The sequence below is a fragment of the Pelobates fuscus genome, chromosome 5 (assembly GCF_036172605.1).
Source record: "Pelobates fuscus isolate aPelFus1 chromosome 5, aPelFus1.pri, whole genome shotgun sequence".
NCBI lineage: Eukaryota > Metazoa > Chordata > Amphibia > Anura > Pelobatidae > Pelobates > Pelobates fuscus.
Genome location: NC_086321.1, coordinates 281,451,861 through 281,479,333, shown reverse-complemented (window position 1 = coordinate 281,479,333; position 27,473 = coordinate 281,451,861). Strand labels below are relative to the sequence as shown.

Sequence of the window (27,473 nt, the reverse complement as noted above, 5' to 3'; positions counted from 1 at the left end):
TGAGGGAGTATATATAAAGGCGCATTACAATATACCACAAACTCCCTGCTCAATTATCACTACTATTCAGCTGAGCAGTGTTTTAGCCCTTATTAAACATATGCCGATTAGCTGTTAGAGTTTTGAGAATGCTAGCACGATCACTCTGAGCTGTAAGCCCTGCCTTTTTTGTTAAAACAATTACCTGCATGGAAAAAATGTGGTTGTTTCACAGATGCTGTCTTTGAACTCTCTCTTTCTTGCATACTGGCCAATAAAGTCAAGAGACACATATTTACATTTTTGCATCATTAGTCACTTGCAGGGGCATAATGTACACAGTAATTGCTCACATAATTATGCAACCTTTTTAGTATTTAAGGAGTCTTTTTTAAATGTCTCTTTGGAACATAAGAGTGGATAGACAGGCAGACGATAGATAGATAGATAGATAGATAGAAAAATAAAAACACAGAAAAATAGTCCAGCATTATTAAAGGAACACTATAAAGTCAGGAATACAAACAATCAATGCATCTCTGTGGGGAATGTTCAGCGTTTTCATGCAGAGGCGACGTGGAACTTAGGTACTGCATGTTGTGCAGTACTGGACTAGAAAGCACTTCTAGTGGCCACCTGAGTGTTTGCCAGTATAGGTGTTACTAGGCCGCGTTTACATTGAAAAGCCTGTAGGGACAGGCTATAAACATCAGAACAACTACATTAAGCTTAAGGGGTTCTAGTGACTATAGAGTTTCTTTATAGGGTCACGTAACTTTATAAATAATGTTTTTAAAGAGACTATATATATATATTGTCTCTATGATTAGCACCATGTATATATAAATATATATATATATATATATATATATATATAGTGCTTATCATAGCGAAGCATTACATTTCATACTTCTCTATAATTAGCATTAGCCACATTCATCTTCATCATGCTTTCGTGGTGATGCTGAACATGAAGATATTAAGAAATCACAGATCTTAAAGGACCACTATAGGCACGCAGACCACTTCAGCTCAATGAAGTGGTCTGGGTGCCAGTTCCCCCAGGTTTTAACCCTGCAGCTGTAAACATAGCCGTTTCAGAGAAACTGCTATGTTTACACTGGGGTTAATCCAGCCTCTAGGTGCTGTCTCATTGACAGCCGCTAGAGACACTTCCGCGATTCTAACTGTGAAAATCACAGTGAGCAGACACTGACGTCCACAGGAAAACATTGAGAAATGCTTTCCTATGGACTGTCTGAATGCACACGCGGCTCTTGCCGTGCATGCGCATTCTGCGCTGACGTCGGGAGGAGGAGCAGAGTTCCCCAGCGGCGAGGGATCCGGAGAAAGGTAAGTGATTAACACCTTCAGCCCCCTTGAGCCCAGCGGGAGTGGGACCCTGAGGGTGGGGGGAGCTTAAAGACCCTATAGTGCAAAGAAAACAAGTTTGTTTTCCTGGCACTCTAGTGGTCTTTTAAGCAGGACATTTCTGGGTGTGTTGCCTGACAAAATAAAAAATTATGTTTCTCAGAAACCGCAAGGGTTAGCTTTGCACCTAAACAACATCAAGATGAAGTGGTTTTGGTGCCTAGACTGTCTGTTTAAGTTACAAACTCCATCTGTGTATTTTACCTCCTACTGCCTTTTTATGTCTTGAATCAGCAGGGAACTGACTGCATTAGTACTCCCCCTGCTGGATCTAACTCCACATTGAGTGTGAGAGACATGTTATCTCCCTGCTGCACAAAGAGAAATGCTTATTTTCATTTCCTAAATTTACTGTAATTGAAAACAATCGTCTATTTTCAGACAATTCCTTTTATGGATAATACAGTGTGTAATGTAAAACTAACCCTCTTCAATGTGAATGTTTCTTTCATAAAACAGAATTTTACCCTTAAAGGGTTTTAAAAATAACGCTTTTTTCACTTAGTATTTTGTAAATGCATTTCAGAAGGATCATTGTTACTCTTTATCTCAACTTGCCTTTTTAAGGGAATACTATAGTGTTAGAAATACCAAACTGTATACCTTTTGCTACAGTGTACCTCTGTCCCTGCCCCCTCATTCCCCCCTTCCCCCATCCCATAGGGTTAAATAAGCATTTAAACGCTTACCTGATTCCAGCCCAGAGGCCCCTTGGCGCTGAGTCGGACTACTCCACTTGCGCATTAGGCCTTTGACTCAATGCTTTCCTATGGGATTTTGCAAGGTGCTTGACGTCCTCATGCATTAGTCCAGCGTTGTCTCACGGCCGTAAACTTTGTAAAACTGCAGGAAGCACCTCTAGTGGCTGTCAGGTAGACCGCTGCAATGTAAACACTGTTTCTCAGAACTAAGGGGACCATAACACTGCACCCAAGCCATCTCAATGAGATTAAGTACTCTGGGTGCCCATAGTGTCCCTTTAAGATCCTTGCATTCTCTTTACCCTTTTCTGTCTGTATAGTGTGTATACCGTATTTTTCCGTGTATAAGACGCCCCATGTATAAGTTGACCCCTATTTTTGAGCCCAAAATGAAGAAATCAATATGTTAAACATCAAATAGAACAAATTTGATATTTTAGAGGTGACTTCTGAGGAGAACAACACACTTTTGATTCTCATGCCTACCCTGTGCTATGGTACTCTGGGAAGTTAATGGCACATGCTGGGAGACTACAGCTCTTACAATACAGCAGGTGGTGTGAGGGCATGCTGGGACATAACAGTAATATTCCATCTGCTCCATGATCCCCATTTCCTCTTCCTCCCCCATAAATATAAATCAGAAAGCAAGACCTACCTGAGGTGGAGCATACCTTAATATGGTTGCTCCTTTCATGGTGCGACATGTCTCTAGAGCTTCATTGGTGTTAAGTGCTGATGTCTGCTGCATCTCCCATGCATATAAGGATCTCTTCCTCCTTGCCACAGTATTCAGAAGTGGATCGGCGGGAAAGAGACCTGGTATGTGTGTCGAACCCCAATTTTAGAATAACATTTTTTAGAAAAAGACATAGTCTTATACATTGGAAAAATACAGTATATCTCAATACTTACACTAAACACATAACTAGTACCTTATCCATCTTAGTAAACTTTGTGCCTTTGCAATTGAAACTCCAATTTCATCTCAAATCAGAACACTAATAATAAAGATCATATAGATAATACACTCGTTGAAGGTGTATATTCCATGGGGATGATAATCAGACATCTGCTTTAAGAAGCTGCACTGCTACTCTATCACATTTCCATCACTTATCTACACATACCCACTCTCTAATTATTATCCAGATGTTCTAATACAGCCTCACAAGCATCCCATTACTAAAAGATGGGCATGGACTGTCACTTCTCTGGAATGTACACCATTGAATAATTGACTGAAAATCACTTCTAACTTGCATTGACCTTTTTTTTTATCAGATGCTCTGTTTTCTTTTCTTTTTTTTTTTATTCTTTATTTTATTGTGCAGATTCAACATAATTGTCCACATTGCCACAACAGCTTATGTAGACACACATAGCAACAAGCATCAACATTGCAGTGGCTTAAGTAAGCCTAACACATTTTATGTATTAAAAATATAGTCGTGTTGTCTATCAGGATTCCTGACATGCTCTGTTTTCTTTTAAATTTATATTAACGATTTAACAAATTACATCATAATCCAGTCTGAACAAGGCAGAGCCAGGACAAACAAAATGAAGAGGAGAAATTAAACATTGATTAATTTATGCTTTTCAATATATGCGTTTTCTGTCCCGACTGCCAGGTGCAAACGACAGAATGTATAACAATGATATGACAGCGGGATGGATGCAACCAATTTCTGGATTAAGAGTTGTAGATTTCTACATTTAGTTTTATTTCTACACCTTGGAAATCCATATGCCTTAAATATGGGTATAATAAGTAGCCATAATATTAAAAGTCCTGGGAAATGACAGTTCTCCTTTAAACTTGTTGCCCACCTTGCCAACTCTTTGTTCTTCCATCTTTGGCAGCTCTTTATCTTTCTTTAATTACTCTCTTAATTTCCTGTTTGACAAAATGACACTATTTTTGCCTGTGTGGTAGCTTGCTTCGTGGTGCGGAGGAGACTGGCTTGCGTAAGCCAGTAAAAGCAGAGTTTGGGGGTGGAACTCGTGTCTTCTCTTGTGAGGAGGACTATATCTACCAGAACATTGAAAATGAGCTGAATTTTTTCACATCTCAGGTAAGGTGTTTTTTTTTTTTTTTTTTTGCTTTCTGATTTCAGAATGTCTCTACTGTAGGATCAGCCGGTTACCAAAATAATAAATGAATGGTTATGAAAGAAATTTACTTCTGATCAAACAAGTAGTGCAGATATAACGAACGCTTTAAAAGAATTAAAAAGAACTTGGCTTTTATAAATTACTTCGCATGCATAGAGTTCTTTTTCCACACTCTTCACGGAAACAACCTCTAACAGGGGTAGGCAACCTTCGGCACTCCAAATGTTGTGTTTTACATCCCCCATAATGCTTTTACACCCATAATGCTGACATAGCATCATGGGAGGTGCAGTCCAAAACATCTGGAGTGCCGAAAGTTGCCTATGCCTGCGGAGTCTAGGAGATAGAAGACTAGCTATCTAGGGTGTACGTATTGTCACTGTGTAGAAGCAATGTATCATAGTCTCTGTACATATAACTATTGTGCTATCAGTGCAAAACATGTAAGAAGTATTTGGTGATTTATATTCCTTTATATATTATATATGTTTAGTAGGAGCGAGGTGCCCCCACATTTGCACCAGAGGATGCTTGCTGTTTTAAAGAGCCTTCTGGCTATTTATCTGTTCTCACTGACCTTAAAAGCACAAAAGTGTCTAATTGTATCATCTCTATATTTTGTTGTCTATATTTGACCTTGTTAGCTATGTTAGCACTTGTTTAGGACTTTTTAAACTGCTTGTGTAGACTCAGTAACACTGTGTAGCAGTACATCTGTTCTTAATAATCTTGTTAGCATAGCGTTGGTGTATATCTTCTCTACATGACATTGTTAGCATATTATAATAGTATATTTGTTCGAGATGACCTTTCTAGCAGTGTGGTATTATATCTGCTCCAGTCTGACCTTGCTAGCACTGTATGTAGGTGTATATTTGTTCTTGATGACCTTGGCATCGCACTATAAATCTCCAGGCACCTCTATCTTAAGCTACATGCATTCTGAATATTTCTCACGGCACGGTAAAGGATGGATAGGGTTAATATCTGGCCCTCTGGTCTGCTCTGGACTGTACTCCAAGGGTAATAAATGAGCTGCATGGGAGGTAGTCTAGAGTCAGGGATCTGCTATGGTTTGCCATGACTCTGTGTAAAAAGTACTGTCCTGGTTTTCTTTTGCAGTCTAGGAGCATGGCTATTCTGGGTGTGCAAGTTGGCACAGTGAGAGGGTCTGGCCATTCTGATAAACTTGCTAAAATGGTCTAGGAGCCTTGCTGCTCTGAGAGTTCTCCTTGCCAAAGTGCTTTCCCAAGTCACTCTAAGCAAAGTTCAAGAACACAGCTGTTATGAATGACCTTCTTGTTACAATATTAAGAACTGCTGCTTGATTGTGTTTGTTGCCACAAAGTAGTAGTAATGCGGTTCTTAAGTTCTTTATTTAATTACTAGAAAAAAGCAAGACCTCTTTTTTTAATACATCCCACTTCTAGTGAACTGGTGGACAAACTGAGCCAAATATCCATAGCAGCGCTCCAACAGTCATTCGCCAATAACCACAGCCAACAGACGCTCTGAGCTGTTGGATTACATTACCGTTCTTACAATCTTTTGTCCAGCATTCAAGTCCTTTATAGGTGGCCCTTCAATGCAACACACTTTTCTACTGTAACATTTTTAGTGATTAAATTGTTCATCTACTGGCAAGCTCTGTTGTTTGTTTTGAGCTAGAAAAAGATTTCATTTGTTATAAATAAAAGAACCTGTACCTACGTTCCCTGAAGTACAGTAGGTTGCGACCTAGTATATTTTATGAAAGCCTACTTGAACAGAGTGTAAAAGGAAAGGTTTGTGCAAATTGCATAAAACAGATTTTGTAAGTATATGTGATCTGAAAAATGCATTTTATACCTGCATATTTCCCTCTGATGTCACATTAGCAATTATTTAGGTGCTAGCGAATCAGTGCAGATTGTCACTAAAATAATATTACGCAGGAACGTCAGAGCATCATCAGGTATTGGATGGAGAACCTCCGAGCCAAACACGGTGAATCTCTGCACAATATACACTTCCTCGAGGGACAGCCTATCAGTGAGTGAGCTCTTGCACTTCTTTACTATTATAATTACCCACAAAACTGTATATGTTTTTAATATATTATTTCAATAGTTGACTAACATCTGGAAGTAGTAATAAAGGGCATAAATATTAAAAAGAATGTTATCTTTAACTTATTATGTGAGGCTGACTTAATCTTCTCTTTCTCTGATTTTTTTATTTTTGCTTACCTTGCCCTATTCATGTCTCATTCTGTTTTCCTCTACATTATTTATTTACATTTTTCTACTCATTCCAATGCCATTGCTTGTCTTCACTTCATCCTCCTCTGTTCTTGTCCTAATTTGCTCCCCCTTCCTCTAAAATGTTGTTGTCTTATTGTTTCCTCTTATTTGTGCCTTTCCTCTTGTTAATTGGTTATTTTCTCCTGTTCTGTGGATTTCCTCTCACTTTGTCCTATATCTTGTCCTTATTTCACCACTTGTATGCCTTTTGGTGGACCTCTCTTTTCACATCCCAATCCATCTCTCAGTCCCAGAACTTACTGCTCGTGGGGTCATCCAGCAGGTATTTCCTGTCCATGAACAGCGAATACTGAGCCGGCTCATGAAGTCTTGGGTCCAGGCAGTATGTGAGAGACAGCCACTGGGTAATAAAACCTTTAAATATCTATGACTACCTAATCATTGGAAAATTAGAATATCACTCAACTGTTGGTCTACTGCTGGAGTTAAACTATGCATCAAATAAAAGGTTTTATTTTTTTAGTGATCATTTGTGATCTATTATGATGCTTTATACATATTTTAATTAATATTATTATACTTGAAATAATGTCATGCCAAATTACAGCAGTATAGTGTAACACTGATCATCTCCATACAAATTATAATTTAAAATAAAATCATCAATTTTGTTATTTACGTGCTACTCTCCAGCATAGGTACAAACTGCTAACCAACAGGAACACAGGTCAATATATACTTATATTCTTATTTAATTCCTAGTATTTAACTCTGAAATGTCTATAGCAATATATATTTTATGTAACACCATATTGAGGATATCAGACATTTATATATAACTTATAAGTATGCATGTTATTGTAATGCAGATAGATTTTGTTCACTGTATACAGATGACATCTGTGACTATTTCGGAGTGAAGGTTGCCATGTATTTCTCGTGGTTGGGGTTCTACACTTCATCGTTGGTCTATCCTGCTGTCTTTGGTATGATGCTCTGGTTTTTCACTGAGTCTGACCAGGTAAGGATGATTGGGTCCAGTAAACCTGCCACGACAATCTCAAAATGTATTTAATCAAATCAGAAAAGTGTGTTGTTTTCACTTTGTGGGAGGCAATATGTACAATAAATCTTACAATTCTATAGAAGAGCATTTTATAATGTTGAAAAATGTATCAAAGTGAAAATTTTTTCTTAACTTGGAATAATTTAAGATGATTCCCCAGCTGGTGGATGTAATTTCCATTTGCAGTGATTGTGTTGTGTGCGGCTGCAAGACAAGGCAGGAGGCGGAGAAGACAAAACAAATTACTTCTACAAGCTTGCTGAAAATTACCAATTTTTTTTTTTTTTTTAACATTTGACTGCTTTTAAAATACGAGTTTGTTCACACGCAAATAATTGTAAATGTTTAGCAACTGTTAAGCTTTAAGCATGCCATTTTTATTAGTATGCATTGGCTCGCAGTGGGATGGAACCACTGTTCACCTGTAGTTGTTTTGCCATAGAGAACGTTACATTGTTTTCTAAATCATGGTTGGCCAAAGGTAGGGTATCATGGCCTATGCTTCATAGAAAAACAACATCTGCATAATAAGCACAAACACACAAAACAGCTATCTTCCTTAGTTAAATTCCTGTACGAGACTATCTTCATTTATTTCTGTAACTAATGCTGTAACCTAATCAAATAGAATCTGATTTTAACCCTAACATTAATTATAATACTGATGTTAACACTAACCGTAATTATTTCCTAGTATCAAGCCTAATTCTATAATCCTTATGCTAACCCTAGCCCTAGATTTGGACTTCAGGCTGGATGATTCCTATGAGAGCCAGTCACAGTGATTATATGCCTTAGCAGTCACTTAAGATATTGTGGGCACTTCAATAGACAAATGCAGAACTTGGCCATTGTCTTTTGCTGCACCATCACACTTGTGCCCGACAGCAAGGGCTTAGACATCTGAATGCTGGTACAACCTGCAACTTCAAACTGAGTCTTGTTGGACTGCATCATCCCTCCCACCTTCATTATGCCCATCCATTACCTCTAGCTATACTTCAGTTTCCCTTCATCCACACTTTCACCTCCCTATCTAGTTACACAAATACTTCCCTAACTACTCATTTCATGTCATGTCAGTTTTACCAATACGTTTCTCCAAACTCAGCCATATCCTTATTGCCCTTTTTTGTTAGTCATAATGTCCAAAGCTTATATCCCACAATGTGCATGCTTCCATCCCCAGCCCTGACTATATTTCACTGGGGAAAAAAAGTAAATAACAGCAAGCAAATAAAGGGAACAGAGCACAATAAAATATTGTAATGTTGGGCTATATCTTACTAAATCCATAAGTGCAATTGTTAATATCAAACAAGCTTACAGTCTATAGGAAGTGGGGTATAAAACACATTAGGACAGGAGGTAGCAATCAAAAAGGTGGGAGTGAAGCAGAGCTGGAGGAGAGAGTAAGAGACAGGTATGTGAGTTAGAGGTTACTCTGGGAGGCCAATGACATGCAACCTTCTTAAAATGTGTATACATATGTATTATAAATGTAATAAAAGCACACGTATATATGTCTGGTATAATTATCCCAGCAGAAAATGAGAAAACAGAAAAAAATCTCATAGGTTAATATAGTAAACACAGGTAATACTTGGGTGATATAATTATCTTAAAGTATCAAACTCACATTTTTCTGAGTCTGTTCAAATAACTGGCTCAGGTAATAGAGCATAGCTGTTATAGTTGTAGTAGCAGACAGGGTAAGTGGCAGCTTTTCCTCAATAGTAGAAAGAGAAACAGCAGAAGGCAACACCAGGTAAGGTGAGATAAGCAATATTTCTTAAACCAAAAATATAAAAATCTTACATTCAAGTAACTGGAGTGCCATAGAATATAAGCCCACAGTAATAGAACTCAGCACAACGCGTTTCCACGCTTCTTGCGTCTTCCTCGGGTGCCTCTGCAAGTGATAAAGTGCATTTTGGATTAAAACCAAGGCAGGAAAATGGCAGAGTTGACTGAAATATGATATATAATATATCTAATGCAATACTACTCTGTTTTTGCCACTGTAAATAGTTAGTGTGTTATGTGTTGAGGAACACTGGTTCTCCACTTATTCATCTAACTAACATAAACTAGGAGAATTAATAAGTATGTCATGTTTACATAAGTAGTGGGTTTTCTATCAAGAATGGGCCATTGCAGAGAGTAGTAAAACACACTTCTAAATGACTTGTTTATTGGTATAAATGGAGCTCTCGGGCAATACTACTTTAATCTGTTGCACAAGCAAAGATTATTATTTTCAGGTGCTGACTGAATCTCCTCTGACATGGAGTAATGGCTAATGAGCAGGCATCTATTCCAACTAGAAGATGATACGGGTTATTTTGTGTTGTAACCTATTTGTGAGATGGCACTAGGCTTACTTGATACAGCAGATGTCACCACTAATATCCATAGCCTGCTGGCTGGGAAAACGGAACTCAGTGATGCAATATGGGAACCTTAGCATCTCAGTAACTGGTGGGGGAGTGCTGTCTTGAAACATTGTAAAGGACTTTAGTGTTCAAAACTGGATTTTGTGGAGAACAAAAACATCACATGATGGACTATGTATATATTTATAAAGAGCTACATTCCATCTAAATTACACTGTGCATAAAAAATGTCCGTAATATTTGTATATTTCTGCACGTTTTCTTAAATTAGATATTTTTGGTTGTAAATATTGGCAGCAATGGCGGGTTCACAGGGTACATCAATGCATGATCAATTTCATATGTTATTGGTATCTATCATGAAGCAGGTGCTTATAGAGGTACTTTTTAGATAAGATGTATTTAGATTTAGATGATGTACTAGGCCAGTATAATAAGATTAATCGTGGTATTCAGATGAAATATGATTAAAATCACGTTCTTAGAAAGACTTATAAATAATTTATATCTGCAAATCCAGAGTGTTTATTTTATACTTTACCTTTTCTGTCTTTCACAGACTAGTCGTGATATCTGCTGTGTTGTCTTTGCACTTTTCAATGTGGTTTGGGCTACTCTATTCTTAGAGGGCTGGAAACGAAGAGGAGCAGCGCTGGCTTACAAGTGGGGGACACTGGATACCCCTGCAGAATTTATCGAGGAGCCTCGATCCCAATTCAGGGTCAGTGAAACATTTCAATGGAATCCGTTCATTTAGTGGGGTCCTGAAGTCCCTGAACGTGTTTTGTATGAACTTGAAAGTTATCATGATAAAATAGTACCAATGAAAGTGATCACAATTTAACTCTAATAGAGTTATTTATCAAATAAGAGATTGAGAATTGATGTGAGAATTTTTCGTTAATTTCATTCCAAACGGGAATTGGAAGGAAAAGGGACATGGCACTCAATGACAATATAATAATAAAGAGGGTCATTCTAAGTATCAAATTACCTCTACTTTGCTGACTTGGCTATGGTGCAGGGATCCTGTCCATTCACACTTAATTTTCAAAGTTCATTGTCTTGTACGCCAGACTGTGTGCAAGCTTATAGCAGCAGTGGTATGGCTGCTGTCAGTTTTTAGATCATTAACACTCATCCTGTCTGCTGAGGGAACTGCTCTTGCATAAATCTACTTATCCCGTGTATATGTCTACTGGACAGCTGTTTATTGATTAGAACAGATTTCACTCCTGATTGGGGCTGGATTATCCCGCAGTGAAACATAGCAGTTTCTCTGAAACTGCTATGTTTACAGCTGCACAGTTAACCCTAGGTGGACCTGGCACCCAGACCACTTCATTGAGCTGAAGTGGCCTGGGTGCCTATAGGGAAGAACTAGAGTAACTGACATACAGGGCATACAGTAAGACTATTATTACTATTATGAACAACCTGTTAGTAGTTTGCAGCTAGTAGGGTTCATCTATGGAGCATAAAGGATGTTCTTAGAAGGGATTGTAAAGGTACATCAAGGAGGCAACTTTGACAGGTGAAAATAGGGCACAGAAAATGCTAAAATGACCCAACTTCACATTTGTAAGAATACATCTATAGCAATTTGCAGACTTTTTTTAAACTTTAAAAAGCCATATTTTTCTTTTTTTGTCAAAAATGTCATCTTTTGTATTCTTGTTTAGGGTGTCAAGAGACTCAGCCCAGTGACCAACTCTGAAGAGTTCTACTATCCACCTTGGAAACGTCTCCTGTTCCAATCCTGCGTCAGTCTCCCCATCTGTATGTCATGTCTATGCTTTGTGTTCATCGTGATGCTTGCTTGCTTCGAGCTTCAGGTGAGTGGAGTCTTACTTATAAATGAAAAATAATAATAATCTCCCTGTCTCACCTATCACCTTTCAGAGATGAAAAAAGAGAGGTATATAAGGTAGAAACAGGGGAGATATGGTCAGTTGGTGGTGCCAGCTCCACCCAGGGCATGTACCCAAATACACTGCTAGTTGATAGAAAAAACGAGAGAAATCTCCCCTAAGGGAGATCTACAGCTGGCAGAAAGAGGGGGATTGACAACACAATATAACAATCCCCACAGATCCTAGAGAGTATGGCATATATAGAGGCGGGAAAAATAGGAAGCACAATTAGTGTTTCCTAATACCAATGTGAGTGTCCTATGTCAAAAAAATAATTTATTATTGGAATATAACTTTATTGGATCCTAAAGAAATGAGATAGACAAAGGAACACTGTATTGAGTCCCCCCAAAAAAATATTGCTACGGAAAGATGGTGATACAATCACCTGTAAAATGTTGTAGCCAGGGGTAGGAAAAAAGTTCCCTCTAAGTCTATAAGTGAAGGCAGGAGATGCCCAGAGACCAGAGTTACACTGTGAGTGGAGTCTTACTCCTGGCTTAGTACATCTAAAACACATTTAACTCCAAAGCGAAAAGCCTTGCACTTTCACTATATTGGCCTAAGCATTATTTTTTAGTTGCAGACTCACCACAACTCACGCACTGTTCAGTAAAGAGGCCAGTATTGGGTGTTACTATAATTAATTCTGTAAAACAATGACTAATCGGAATCACTGACGAGAGAAAATAGTTGTGCTAGTCTAGGCTAAACATGTGATTCAGTCCAGCTGTAACTTTTTATTAGGTAGACGTGTTTGGGTGAGAGAGGAACATTAAAGTTGTTTGAAAAATCACTGGTAAACAATGGAAAATTATATGTTTGGGTTATATTTAAACTTTTAAGCATACATGGGTTAAGTTGCTTCCCAGCTATTTCCTAAAGATATCCATGTTAAAGGGTTACTCCTACCCTTTGTAAATTAACTTTATTGGCCATTAGTAATTAGGTCCTCCCCCCTCCCCCCCCCTTATAAACCGGTAAGATAAGCCAAAACCTACCTGGAATCCAGCACCAGGCAACGCTTCCCTCGCTGGCTTCCACGTCCCAACCGATATCACTGCTTCACTCTCCATGGTCCAATCAAATGCTTCTCATAATAAAGCATTTGATTGGACTGTTCTCATCATCTCCTAGTGTTGCATGTGCTCTGAGATGGGGCAGGGAAGGAGTGAGTGGGGGGTAGAGAAGGGAAAGTGGGAATCTAAAAATTAAAAATTGCTGAATAGAGCCAGCGAGGGCTTAAATAAGAGAGGGAAGGAGGAAGAAGAGATTCAAACTTCGACATGCAAGTGCACTCCCACTGCAAGGATAAAAGTTAATTAAAACTGTCCCGCATGCACACTGACAACAGATGGAATTTTACACATTAGGCAATATCTCATGTGTGCCACAAAACTGCAAATAGCTCTCAGTATGTACAGTTTCTCATTCAGAACCACTGTACCTAAAGATTCCACTTCCACTTCTGAAAGTATAAGTTTTGATGTGGGTGGGAGTAACCCATTAAGCCAGATGCCTTTTCACAATCGGGCTTGTTGAGACAACATATCTGTTTGCTAGTTTATGTCCTCAACTTACAGTGGACAACTAAGAATTAGTAACGGGTAAATACATCTTATAGTTAGCCATTGTAGAATTTTTTTTTTTTACTTTCAATTCCATGTCACTATATGTTTCTAACATTATAAGGCATATATAACACTAGGTTTAGTGACCTTCAGCTGTTAACTTCATTAGACAGTTATAACAAAAATAACGATATATAACGATTCAAGTCAGCCACTTGTATTTGTTTTTATGTATTTAATATTTTTATGTTTTGTTTTGTTTGTTTTTAAGTGACCTATGTTGGCATAAACTGAGCAAATAATTCCTGCAATTACAAAATAATAATCATTTTTCTCTGAGCAATCTCTTAGCATGATGGGGATGTTGTACCGCCACCCACTGTTTACAAGCCAAACTACAACTTGTTTTTCCTCCAGTGTAGTTTAACCACTGCAGTTACCTAGCCGTGAATCGCATTGTGCCAAGGACCTTATTTGAAACTGTGTAAATCTGTTCCTTAGAATCACTATGTAAGGCTACAATCTTAGAACCTTTTTAGAGGCATACATGTCATCAGTGATTATGGTGCCTACTTGGGTATTTAATTTAAAGTTTTGTGTGTATATATATATATATATAAATGTCTATATCCTTAATTTAAGTGATTTGAGCGTTTAAGGCTGCCAACTGGGCTAATTATGAACCTGCTTGCCATAGGCAATGCACTGAAAGTTCACTTTTGTATTCATTGAGGATAGTTATTAATTTGTTAAGTGCATTCATATGGTGATGCATTGCAATATTATTAATACTAAAAGATCAGTTTTAATTGTTGACATAACTTTGCATCATATTGTGGTAACAGTATTGGATGGGTGGATGTTTGCAGAAACACAATAATTGTTAAGTGTTGCACACAGGTATTAATAACACCAGAGCACCATGGTAGAGGTCTGCTAACCTTCAAAATGTATCCAAAAGTGAAGAGCCACAGCCTGCACAGCATTGGGTAAATACTCAGATAGGTTTATTTTGGACTCAAGGACAAATCAGAGATACAACATTTCGGCAGTGACACCATATAATCATACATTAATCATGCAATCATACATTAATCATTTAATACATGAGTAATGCCTCACGGCAAAAACACTGTGTGGTGGGCTCCCTGTACCCCGGCTGGGTACCTCTGCCAGGGACCACTTCCTAGCTGGAGCAGGGAAAAAAACCTTAGCACTTCTGGCCCAGTCACCGTGGCTTGACAGAGGTCCTGGAGCCTCTTCTTCCTGCATCAGGATGGGGACAGTGATTAACCCTCCCCCTCAGTAACTGGATGACACACAGCTCTGGGAGTCTAACTCAAATTGGTACAGCCAATTTATACACAGACACCCGCAGGGGGTCTCCATTCTATTCAGGACAAGTCCCTCAGTCTGAGGATGGAGGTGTATGGTTTACAGGTGGCCATCTCCCGCTCTGTGAGATACCAACAGTACAACAATTACATACAGAAAGACACATCACATGCATTGGGGAACGCTTAGGGGGCTCCGCGCCCGGGAAGGAAATGGGGCACTCACATAAAACATACATCACTGGATGGCACTGGGTCCCAGTTAGCATCCCTGCAAATAGCGGGGCTATCGGGTGTACAGAGCCCGAGAAATCATTGAATAAAGTCTGGTCTCTGTACATCCCCGCAATTACTTCTAAGGAATTGTTTGGTTTAGGCCGGTAAATTCAAATTTTGCGCCTAAACAAAGCAGCGACCAATCAGCGCTCGGGGAGGGGAGGCTGTTACGGTTGCCTCCAGGCTGGCTGGAAGAAACCATAGAAAGGATGCTCCTAGCGCTCACCAAAGGACCATCAGCACTGTAGACACTATAAGCACTTCAGACTCCACGAACCGCCGCTGCTGGGCTAGGATCTCGCCGTCTGCTATCCACCCTGGACCTATGACCAGGCTCCAGGTTCCAGTAGGTGAACCTCTTCCTTCTGTAGAGTGAAGCAGGATCAGGAACAAGAGCTCTTACAAGAGCTCAGTAGCTAAGGGAGTATGAAGAGCATAGCAATCCCTGTAGTGATTATAGCTGTCCCTTACAAACATGCAAGTTAGAGGGTCAAGTCATTCTGTTTAATTGGCACCAAAGGGCTTTCTTTTATGCAGGTTTTCCTTACATAGGACCACCCACAGGGTTTTACAGAACAGCCAATAACACACGTACATTACAGAAAACACTCCTAGCAATTACATACAAAATCCTCCCCTCTGTCTGTGATATAATTATGGTACACAATGGTTAACATAATTATCACAGGCAGGAAAAATACAGTTTTTACCCACATGCTGTAACTTTAAAAATTATATATTCGAACTCAGCCCACTTAAAATACAAACATATCCAAAAATCAGACAATTCCCTCCAGTGGTTTAAAAGTTAGGTCGAAATCCTTTGTGACCAACTGAAGCATGGCTTTCCAGCCCGAACCAGTTCCACAGAGTCGTCTATCCTGGAGATAATTGGCTTAACTAGGTGTGGTAAGCCAACTATCTCCAGGTACCGAAAATATCTCCATTCACAACAACAGCAAAAATACATAACTCCTATCATACTGAACAGAACCCCCACATTCAACCTATCCCCAGATGGCTTGGATCTGAGCGCTCAATATATCCAAACAGCGCTCAGATCCCACAAACACAGTCAAATCGCCATACACACTAGGTCCATAGTCATGGGGCAGAAGGCTGGCAATTAGGCTTCTCCATAACACAGGGAAGCAGGGCAATTTGTCAAATAAAATAACAGTTACAAATGGCAGTTTTTAACAGAGGCGTTCCGAGCTGAGCCCTTTAACTCACGCCTGCCTATCAGGACAAAGGACGCAAACCAAGTTGGAATAGTAGCTCCTCCTCCTATTGGTCGCCTCAACCCCCACATCGACCAATCAGCGCTCGCTCCCACCGGCCTATCAGAGAAAGGGCGCAACCCAGTTTGAATAGGAGCTCCTTCTCCTATTGGTCGGCACGGACTTCCAGGCGGCAATCGGGACTCTGCAGCTGTGAAGCCAACCCCTAGCTCCAGAGGATCGTCTAGGGCTCGCCTATCTCCGGTGCTAACTAAGTGGAGATATCCACCGGAGAGAGAGAGACGTGAGCTCCCGGGTAAGGGCCCTTGCAGTCGGACGTTGATTAGGCTCCTTTAGGAGTAGATAGGGCGATCCCCAGCATGGGGACCTGAAAACAATAGCAGGCAAGCAAGTGGGTACTTGTGGGCATGGTACTCCGTGATGGTGCTCCGTCACACGCGTATCTCTGTTTTGTCCTTGATCTCAATATAAACCTATATTAGTATTCACCCTGCGCTGTGCAACATTTCTTTTCTGTTTGAAGTAGATCCACATTTATGGAAAATATTTCATATGTGTTATTTATCTGATCTTGATACAGTGGTTTGGTTATTACTTATTTAAACAGTAATCTACTGGTTCTTATTTGTGTTTTTCTTTCATGTTTTGGCAGGAGTTTATGCTCAGTATCAAGGAGCTCCCTCGGGTTGTACGCTTCTTCCCCAAAATCCTTCTTGCTGTGATAGTTAGTTCTTGTGACGAGGTTTACAGGAAGATTGCGTACTGGTTAAATGATATGGGTATGTGGCATATTTTATAATCTATATGTCTATCTGATCTGTTTATTTAATGTATAGATCATATTGCTGCATTGTTGCTAAGTAGCATAGCTTGAAAAATACTCAAGTCCATCAAGTTCAACTTTCACTCACCTCTGTATCTGCTGTTGTTCTAGTAAATCTTTAATCGAGTAAGTAATTGCTTTACTCGTGTCAAGAATGTCGTTTTATTTTTATTTTAATTTTTTTATAATTCTTTGTTTTATTGAGGCATTTGAGTAATACATATCAGAATATAGCAGTAGGAGCTCACATGAGCCATGAATGAAATCAAGGAAAATCATTCCAGCAAAAAGTTGCTTCTTTTTTTGTGTCAAGTACAAAAGAACAATGCTTGTACGATACTCAAACTGGTAAAGAAATAGGATGATAATATGCACTATATGTGAGACGACAGCCATGGCATCATACATGTTAAAAAACTATTTTGAGCTTAAGGCAAAAACATAGTGAGTATTTGTTGTCAAGAGTGTCTTTATTCACTCACTATTTCAATAGAAAATAGCACTTTTAAATAGGAACCTTTTTACACCTCTCTGGCTGCTAATCAGCTAGCTGGAAGGTGTTTCTTCCTAGAGCTAAACCCAAAAGCAGAGCTTGCGCAGAGCACCTGCCTTTGAATGACTTTTCGACAAGCTGTAATACCGGTTATTGAGCTGTTATTCAACAACCATAGTAGTGCAAGAAGTTGTGGGCTTGGAGTAGTAGCTGCAGATACTAGAACTGCAGCTATTGCAAGCAAAGGTTTCATATAACCCCAATGAAAACATGAAAAACAAATGAAATGCATATTTTCTTTGGGGTTACTTTTTTTAATGATCTGTTACTTTAACAGCATTCTCAGCAGTCTCTCTCTCTCTCTCTCTCTCTATATATATATATATATATAGTGTACTTTGTGAGTTTTATTTAATTGTCCGTAAAAAATCTTTAAAACGTGGTCATTCAAACTCCTTCATTTTGTTTTATTTATTTTGTCTAACCTTTTCTTTTACTTATTACCAATACTATTCATTTTCTCTTTACAGAGAATTATCGTTTACAGAGTGCCTATGAGAAGCATCTCATCATCAAAATAGTTTTAGTGAGTTCTGCCCTGTGCAGCAAGTCATTCTCTTGACGTGGCCTTGTTTGGTCATTCTACAAATATTGTCTTTCTTTCTCTCCAGTTCCAGTTTGTAAATTCCTACCTGAGTCTTTTCTACATTGGATTCTACCTCAAGGACATGGAGAGACTGAAGGAGGTGGGTGTGTGAGGCTTTGTCTAATTTTTGGGGTCATGTAAGCTTTTACATTTGGTTTTAATTACACATTTAAAGGCCCAATACCTGTAATGTATTAATGGCTGCAGCATGCCTCTTAGAATGACAGCTGCATCATTTTGGTGACAAATACTAACTAACACAGTGTGATCATGCAATAACCAAGCTCTACTGACAATACACTAAAAAGCGTAGTAACTCCTACTGGTGATGATACATTTTAGCATTAGAACTTTATTGGACCAAAATAATCTTACCGTAGCAATACATTACTGACAGTACTAATGATAATCATTTTGTAAGCATGCATTTTTGCCTTCTTTACACACAGATTTTAGTTCAGACTTTTTTAAAAATAGTATGGATCTCTCTTTAGACACCATATTAGTGACAGTGTGTAATCCATATTCTCCTTTTTTTGGGAGACAGACAAAACACACAGTGGATTTCAAAAAGAGAATGCAGTTGTTACGTTATTGGGCTCCGAGTTTAGAGGATTATATCATATTTACAAAAAGAAAATGTTTTCTATTAAACAATATTAGACCAATAATTGTTGGAAAAAGACCAGGACATTGTGAACTTTAGGTTGAAATAGGCAAATTCAAAAATTGTTTGAAACTGACCTGTTTCACAAAACAACTTATTTAGCCTTCATTTCCCATCCTCCAAACAATTCCTGGAAATGTTTGGTTTATTTCTCCCACTGGTTATTCATTAAACTCTGAATTGTAGAGAATTCAAATCTAAAAGGCAATATTCAGGCAAAAATGTCTGGTCTTGAAATATTCTGCAACTCAACTATTGGCACAGCTTGTCTATATTATTATTCGAATTAGGCAATTGTTATTTGCTGCAATCCAGTGTTTAATGAACAGGGCTGTCATCAAGGCGTTAAAGGCCATACTATGTACAGGGGTCTGGTAAAAATAGAAGTATCTCCCTAAGCTTGACAGTACACTTGCCTGGGTCTTTGAACAGAACAGAACAAAACAGAACAGTTCGGCATTTGCTGCTCCCTGGGGGAGCAGTGATGGGACTGGGAGGTTGTGAATACACGCCACTTCCTTTCATCACACACAAAGTCTCGTGAGGGGGGAGGGAAAGAGAACCACAGCAGCCAGCTCCCATTAGACCAAAGGGAAGCTTTTTAAATAGGAGGCTGGTTAAAATATGTCTATATTGATATATTTCTGTGTGTGTTACTGTGTACAGTGTGTGTTCTGTGTGTATGTGTGAGCGCCAGTCTGTGTAACTTGTGCTTGTGTAATTGTACATATGTCAGTGTGTATAGCCAACTTTGCATTATTAAAGGATCACTATAGGGTCAGGAACACAAACATGTATTTCTGACCCTATAGTAAAAACCCATCATTTAGGTGGCTTGCCCCCTCCCCCCGTCACCCTTAGCCCCCTCACCTTATTTTCAGCTCTCCACAGGTCCACCAGCGCTGGCCCTGCCCCCTTGGTGACATCATCAAAATTGCAATGGGGAAAGCATTGGATTGGCTAAAATTGTCAAAGGGGCAGAGCGTGGGAATGCTGAACGGCAGGGCTGCTTACTGTGCAGCCCTGAGCCAGGAAGCCCCTCCAGTGGTCATCTAAGGAGTGGCCACTTGGAGGTGTCCCTAAGGAGCAATGTAAACTCTGCCTTTTCTCTGAAAAGACCATGTTTGCATAAATATTCCTGAAGGGAGCTATTATACTCACCAGAACAACTACATCAAGCGGTAGTTGTTCTGGTGACTATAGTGTCCCTTTAATTGTGTTTGGCATTGCATGTCCTGGAATGTGTTTTCTAGCAGTGTACATCCATGTGTAATTTTTTTGTGTATTTCTGACAATGTGTATCTAATATTAAAGAAGCACTATAGTGCCAGGATAACAAACTCGTTTTCCTGGCTCTATAGTAGTAATAGGTCCCCCCCACCCTCAGGGTCCCACTCCCGATGGGCTGAAGAGGTTAAAAACCCTTCAGACACTTACCTTTCTCCAGCGACGGGCTCCCTCGTCGCTGGGGAACTCTCCTCCCCCTGCCGATGTCAGCGCCGAATGCGCATGTGCGGCCAGAGCAAGCTTTCATATGGACGTCAGCGTCTTCTCACTGTGATTTTCACAGTGAGAAGCGCGGAAGCGCCTCTAGCGGCTGTCAGAGAGACAGCCACTAGAGGCTGGTTTAAGCCTATTGTAAACATTTTCAGCTGCAGGGTTAAAACTAGAGGGACCTGCCACCCAGACCACTTCATTGAGCTGAAGTGGTCTGGGTGCCTATAGTGGTCCTTTAATTATTTGGGTATATATATATATGTAGCTGCGTATGTTTTTGCGAGTGTGTATCTGGAAGAGTGTATTTGTTTGCTTATGCCTGCTAATGTGTATGCGTCTGTGAGTTTGTATCTGTGGGCATGTCTGGGAATGCGCACCAGGGGTAGGCCCCGAAGATTGGTTTTGTAAGGATTTCTGATGGCAGCCCTGCTAGCAGACAACAATTAAAATAATTCACAGCGCTAGTGAGTGTTTCAGAAGTATTCTTCATTGTTCCATAAATAGATTAATATGCATTAAATCACTTGAAGATTTTTTTTTCTCTTACTATGATTTAAAAAGTAAAAGGTTTCTCCACTAAACAGTGAATTTTAGTGAAATAAAATCTGAAATACAATCTGATTTATTTTAGTATGAATTTTGCAAATTCTGTTTTAAGTTTATTACAATTCACTTTTTAATATTCCCTAATGGCAATTGCTTTATGCCATCATTCAGAAAGTACCCATCAATCTGCCTAGGACAAACTCTCTTGCTGTTTCTTCACCATTTTTTCCATTCCATTTGTCCCTAACCTCTCTCCCACACTTCAAGGTCGCTGTCTGATGGCGCAGTTCACGCTTGCCATTCTTCCAATTTCATTGAGCCATAAAATATTTTGTGCCAGGTTTGGCTATAAGTAAGCTAATAATCAAAGTCAGAAAACATAATTAAATAAATATAGACAAACATTAAAATTTTCAAAGTATTTCATACTTAATAAAATGTTTTTGTTTTTGAAATATATAGTTTTTTAACATGATTAGTATTCAGTACCGTACCATTAATACAGGTGGTGACCTATATAGAAAGACTTTACTCGAAATATTTGGCCATTTACTTGCCCTAAGTCAGTAGGGGTTAATGCATGAATTTGTGAAGCGCATTCTGCTGCAGTGATATTGATAAAGCTTTACAAACCTCAATCAGAATAAAATATGAAAAATCTGGCTGCCATGCATTATTGCTCATATTGCAAAAGACTGGCTTATTGCTTCTATTGATGGGCAGTTGCAGGTTCAAAGCAGTCACATGTTAGTCATGTTTCCACTACCAGCTCTAGTGAGGCTGTCCCTCTGCTAATTTATTTAGCAATCAGCGAGGGTTGCTGTAGCAATCGTAGGGGTTGGTCACCTGCTCAACCACACTACCATATCTTTATTCTAATTATTACCATATATATGGTTCCAGTCCTGGGTGCAGGATAGCCACACAGAGATCCTGCATGTGTCTGTGCCTATCCAGCATCCTCTGTAATCTGTCCCAGAATGCTTTGCTCTTCAAACAGGTTACAGAGGATGCTGTGTGTGAAGCAGGCGTGCTCAGGATATGTACATGGCTTATTTTGCATCCAGCAAGAAATGAAAGTATGCTAATAAATTTGTCTTGTACAATAGACCCAATTCTATACATTTATGAGCAATTTGATTAGCACCATTCATGCAAATAATTCTAAGCAGTAATGTCCCTTTAATTAGCTATTCGTATCAGCCAAATATGCTTTTCTCTCAAGACTGGGGAAAATAAAATAGTTTAGATTTAATAATAAAAATATGAATGAAACCCATTATATGTAGGGACATCTCATTTGCTAAAATTAACAGGCCAGGCTCCAACATTGTCACGACATTCCGTTACAAATCCAGCATGGTGGGTAGCTCACCTATAAGCAAGCTACATTGTTCAATAGAGCATAAACAAACCATTTACATTTTTTAAAAGTTATAATATGTTATGTTCACATTAATTTGCCATGTATGTGCCCTGGAACTCTACCAAGAGTATTGGACTTAGCATATTTGCCATCCCATAAATACTAATCAGCATGCACAAGAACTTGTCTTTCTGATTGATTGCTTACATTGTCCTACTTTTTCTACATTATTTTATATGATTTTTTTATGATAATACAAAATATAAAGGCTGGACAATAAAAAATACAAAATGTGTTTATTTGCATCATATGAGAAAATCAAAACCATCCCCACTGCTATAATTTCCCTGTTTGGTACACACTGCTAGCCTTTATCAGAGGGATGTTACTATGCTCTATTGATTAAAGTGGAGTTGTTTATAAAATACTGGTCCACATTGACTACACCAAGGATTTAATGGAATGAGTAAACCAGATATTATACTCCCCTGAATTATGTAATGTCACACTGTAATAAAATATTTAGATACACAATAAAATGTATTATTTTAAGGAAAAAGCAGAGATATGAAAATTAAATATTGTTTAGGAGCTTAATGCACAGAGACTGAGACATGTGACACTGCCTTAATCCTATCATTTCTGTTTAGTTCCCCTTTTTCATTTTTTTTTGTTGATTCTCCTTTTTTCCTATCTCTCTCTGTTTTTTTCCTATTTTCTTTCTTCTCCCCATCTTCCTTCCTCCCCTCCTTTTGCAGCTCCTGCTTGTTTTCTCTCTTCCCCAAAGCTTCACCCGTCAGATTAAAGATGCTCTTCTCCCTTTCCTCACCCTCCAGTTTCACCTGTTTCTCATCGTCCTCAGGGCACTTCTCAGATCAGCCGTGTGCCTCTTCAGATCTAAAGTATGAAGGGCTGGGGAATGCTGGGAATAAAAAGGAACTATGAATGGGTACCGCAACTGGCTGGCTACATTTGTGACGACTTTCACTGTGAATAGGCCTTTTTACATCCCTTCACGCATATAAAGGCACCAAGGTTTGGATTCACAAGATGTAAACTGGCATGTTCACTGAGAATTTCAGATCAGCTGGGAATGTAGGTCCTCATTTAATTCAGTGGGATGTAACAGTTGTTTTTTTTTTGTTTTGTTTTTTAATTTGGTGATTGCAGAGTTTGGCAAGTTGTCATTGTTGAGTTTACCCACAATCTCACACGTTTCACCTTTTGAATGGGCAAGAGTCACCGCGTTTTAAATTTTCATTGAATTTTGATTCACCTCTGTCGAACTCGAGATAGTGAGTTTGTTGAATACCTCACATCATGTGGTCTGCAAGTTCCCCAAATAGCCCTAAGATTTAGCATCCACTATATTCCTCTATAAACAAAAGCTTAAACATAATCAAGGTTGTAACAGCTTATCTGTCTGCTCTGCCTAATTTCATTATGCAACATGAAATTGCATATACATATTTTGGCATTCTTATTGTAAGGACCATTTTCTTCTTCTAACTAATGTTGGACTTTTATATGAATAACCTGCTATATATAGGCATGATTTGGAACTATAACAATAAATCCAAAGCAGAAATGATTTAAAAGTTATTTCATATATAATAATAGAAATACAAAAATAGTATGTCGTATAAATGTTAAATAACTAGTACACAGACGTATGTACACAGAAAAATACAACAATAAAACACAACATAAAATTAGCAAAATCTAGAAAAAAAGATATGGTGATAAAATTATAATTTTTGAATAATTACCCTATATAATATATGATAGTGTCATAGTTCTACACTATTTTATAGTTGACTGTATTGCTAACAAGTGCGTAGATCAATAGTTATTTCTTGCCAGTTAGGGTGCTTGGGTCTTCACAATTGATGCGCGATCTGACGATTCATTGCTCTCAATTGTGTTCAAACAATTTACAGATGAAATATGTCTGTCTTCCACAAGGAAGCCCATGTTCTTAATATTAGCAATTGTTTGTTAACCTTCCCAGTGAATCATAAGTCTTTGTTATTGTGCGTAGTCTATTTATCAGAAGTCTTAGAAAAAAATGCCTCTATTTGATGACATGACTTCATAGAAAAATATGGAGGAAATTATCAGGTTATTTTTTCTGAGCTGTGAGGAAAGGTAGCTCAAGGGAAATGAAGTGACTCATCTTAAGATCTGAAACAATGCTGGATCTAGGAAGATGCGTAGATGCACCCAATTAAAGACAGGGCAAGCTGTGTTCCCAGGCAGTTCTATATAAATGAAGGTCAAAGTACACTTGATTTCAGTGTGCAGCCCCACGTGTTAGAACTAGACTTTGTAAGTTAATGCATCCAAATTTAGCAGGATAGTTCCATTTTCCTTATCTATCTGAGATGTTTGATAACATGTTATAAAATAATTATAAATGTTGCCTATGGCGTACAAATCAAAGTCATTCCGTTGCAGTGCTGAAGCCTCCATTTTCTTTGTATACCAGACTTATTGAAATGGTATAGTGAAAACATTTGGTGGAACCAAACCTGCCTAAGCTGACAAAGCTATACCAGCAATACCTCAGGAACCGCAGAGTGGAAATTTAATTATTTTCCTAATACATAGTTTTAAGTTGTCATGAAAATTGAAAACAAACTTAAAAAGCCATAGTGCAACACTGAATCTAAAGTTTCAATGCTCCAAAAATCCTATGTATATCCCTTCACACAGTTAAGAGCCTTAAAACATACTTGCCAACGATACTTATAACCAAGTTCTAATTTTGTGTTTCATCCACTTCACCGTTAGAATTCTGACAGCTTAGGAAATTTGAATGTGTGTGTACAAAGGAGCATAATTGTGTAAGCAGATATATCATGGAATCTTAGTGTTTTGGAAATCAAGATCTTTTATCTTTATTTTTATTTATATCTGCTTAAAACTATGTATTAGGAAAATGGTTTTGATTATAATGTATACTTGGTTATGAATATGCGCTGGTTTTGAGCATTTATAATTAATCATAAGGAGAGGAACTATACTATGAGCTGCTTATTTTGCACAAAACTTATAAAATCACAGTATAATAGGCAACTGCTCTACTAGATGTATAAAGTATGAGCGTTCCAAAGCTATAGGTATATCAAGGAAGACAGAAAACACTGTACCTCTATAAAACGATCAATGTGCCTTTAATAACAACACACCTTAAAATATATAAGAAAAGTGTGATCCTATACTCTCTTATCCTTAAAATGGACCCCTAAGTAGGGGCAAAATACCAGATTCTATAGGCTAACAGTAAAACAATTCATGTCTTTTAAAAACACACACACAAAAACAAAAACATGTAGATCTCCCAAAATAAAAATAGGACAAATCACAATGCGATATCATATGTATTTACACACCCGTGATACATATAAAAACCTCCCAGGCTGGGAAAAAGCAACAGTATCTATATAAAAAGGAGCAGCATGTTGCAACTCAGCGTGGAAGGTAACATGTATCACACATTAACTGGGTAAATTACCCAAATATCACACATGTAGATATATACATAGAAAGATAGAAGGGCAAAAATTAATCAAAAATACATAATATATCAATTAAATAAGAAACCGAGGTCAGGCACTGAATTCTTATTGTTTCAGTGGATCCGGGACATTACTTTCTCGGCACACTTCCTTTTGCATATTATCATTTTTTTATTTTCCCTCTATTGAGGGACAGTGATTTTGGCTATCTAGTTGATATATTATGTATTTTTGATTATTTTTTGCCCTTCTATCTTTCTATGTATATATCTACATGTGTGATATTTGGGTAATTTACCCAGTTAATGTGTGATACATGTTACCTTCCACGCTGAGTTGCAACATGCTGCTCCTTTTTATATAGATACTGTTGCTTTTTCCCAGCCTGGGAGGTTTTTATATGTATCACGGGTGTGTATATACATATGATATCGCATTGTGATTTGTCCTATTTTTATTTTGGGAGATCTACATGTTTTTGTTTTTGTGTGTGTGTTTTTAAAAGACATGAATTGTTTTACTGTTAGCCTATAGAATCTGGTATTTTGCACCTACTTAGGGGTCTCTTTTAAGGATAAGATAGTATAGGATCACACTTTTCTTATATATTTTAAGGTGTGCTGTTATTAAAGGCACATTGATCTTTTTATAGAGGTACAGTGTTTTCTGTCTTCCTTGATATACCTATAGCTTTGGAACGCTCATACTTTATATATTTAGTTTTTCTCTCTTTAAGTCGCGTTCTTGTATGTAGATGCCCGTATTATTTGACTATATCGGTTACCAAGGTTTTTCCCCATTTTTTTTACTTTTTGAACTGCTCTACTAGCACAAATGTGTATATTTCTAGAAGTGAGGTTAGACTTTTACTTTAATACTTTTGCTTACAGCTAGTCAGACTATGGATTGACAACTCTGTAGGGCTAACTCCTTAAAGGGACACTATAGTCACCAAAGCAAAGTTAGCTTGATGAAGCAGCCATGCCCCTGCAGTCTCATTGCTCAAATATCTGCCATTTAGGAGTTAAATCACTTTTGTTTTTGTTCATACAGCCCTAGCCACACTTCCCCTGGCTATGACTCACACAGTCTGCATGAAAATAGAATGGTCTAATGTTCAATCAGATCTTAACTTACTTTAAGTTTTTATCTCCTGCTCTGTAAATTGAATTTTGATCACACACAAAAGGCTCCTGCAGGGTCTAGCAAGCTATTAACAGAGCAGGAGATACGAAAGTATCTAGGTTAAACAGAATTTGCTATAAAGTAAGTGTAAACATTAGACGAGTCTTTACAGGATGTGTTTAGGAAGGCAGTATACGTCAGATACAGGGAGGTATGAATATGGCTGTATAAACAAAGTGATGTAACTCCTAAATGGCAGAGAATTGAGCAGTGAGACTGCAGGGGCATGATCTATACACCAAAACCGCTTCAAAAAGCAAAAGTAGTTTTTTGACTATAGTGTCCCTTTAATTATAAGAATTGAAAAATGTGATTTTTAGAACAGTTACATCCGTGTTATGAATCTTGGTGTTGAATGGAACCATGATTAAAAAAGATTTGTGAATAGCCTTAATAAATGGTATAGATGTCTTTATTACAATGTAGAACCCAAGTTATGTAGGTACATAGATCTAGGTCC

The 27,473-nt window shown here is 38.3% G+C and overlaps 1 protein-coding gene across 3 annotated transcripts in view; it reads left to right on the top strand.

Moving 5' to 3' along the window:
- Nucleotides 1–27,473, top strand: part of ANO8 (anoctamin 8) — a 138,187-nt gene that overhangs the window by 99,827 nt on the left and 10,887 nt on the right. For 2 of the 3 annotated variants that reach the window (XM_063455361.1, XM_063455363.1), the window contains exons 4-13: nt 4,051–4,189; nt 6,164–6,260; nt 6,760–6,876; nt 7,366–7,493; nt 10,494–10,655; nt 11,617–11,769; nt 16,922–17,048; nt 18,116–18,171; nt 18,257–18,331; nt 23,066–23,209. In XM_063455361.1, the coding sequence (XP_063311431.1) occupies nt 4,051–4,189; nt 6,164–6,260; nt 6,760–6,876; nt 7,366–7,493; nt 10,494–10,655; nt 11,617–11,769; nt 16,922–17,048; nt 18,116–18,171; nt 18,257–18,331; nt 23,066–23,209 (1,198 nt within the window). The remainder of the gene's footprint in view (nt 1–4,050; nt 4,190–6,163; nt 6,261–6,759; nt 6,877–7,365; nt 7,494–10,493; nt 10,656–11,616; nt 11,770–16,921; nt 17,049–18,115; nt 18,172–18,256; nt 18,332–23,065; nt 23,210–27,473) is intronic. The other variant, XM_063455362.1, reaches the window with a different exon arrangement.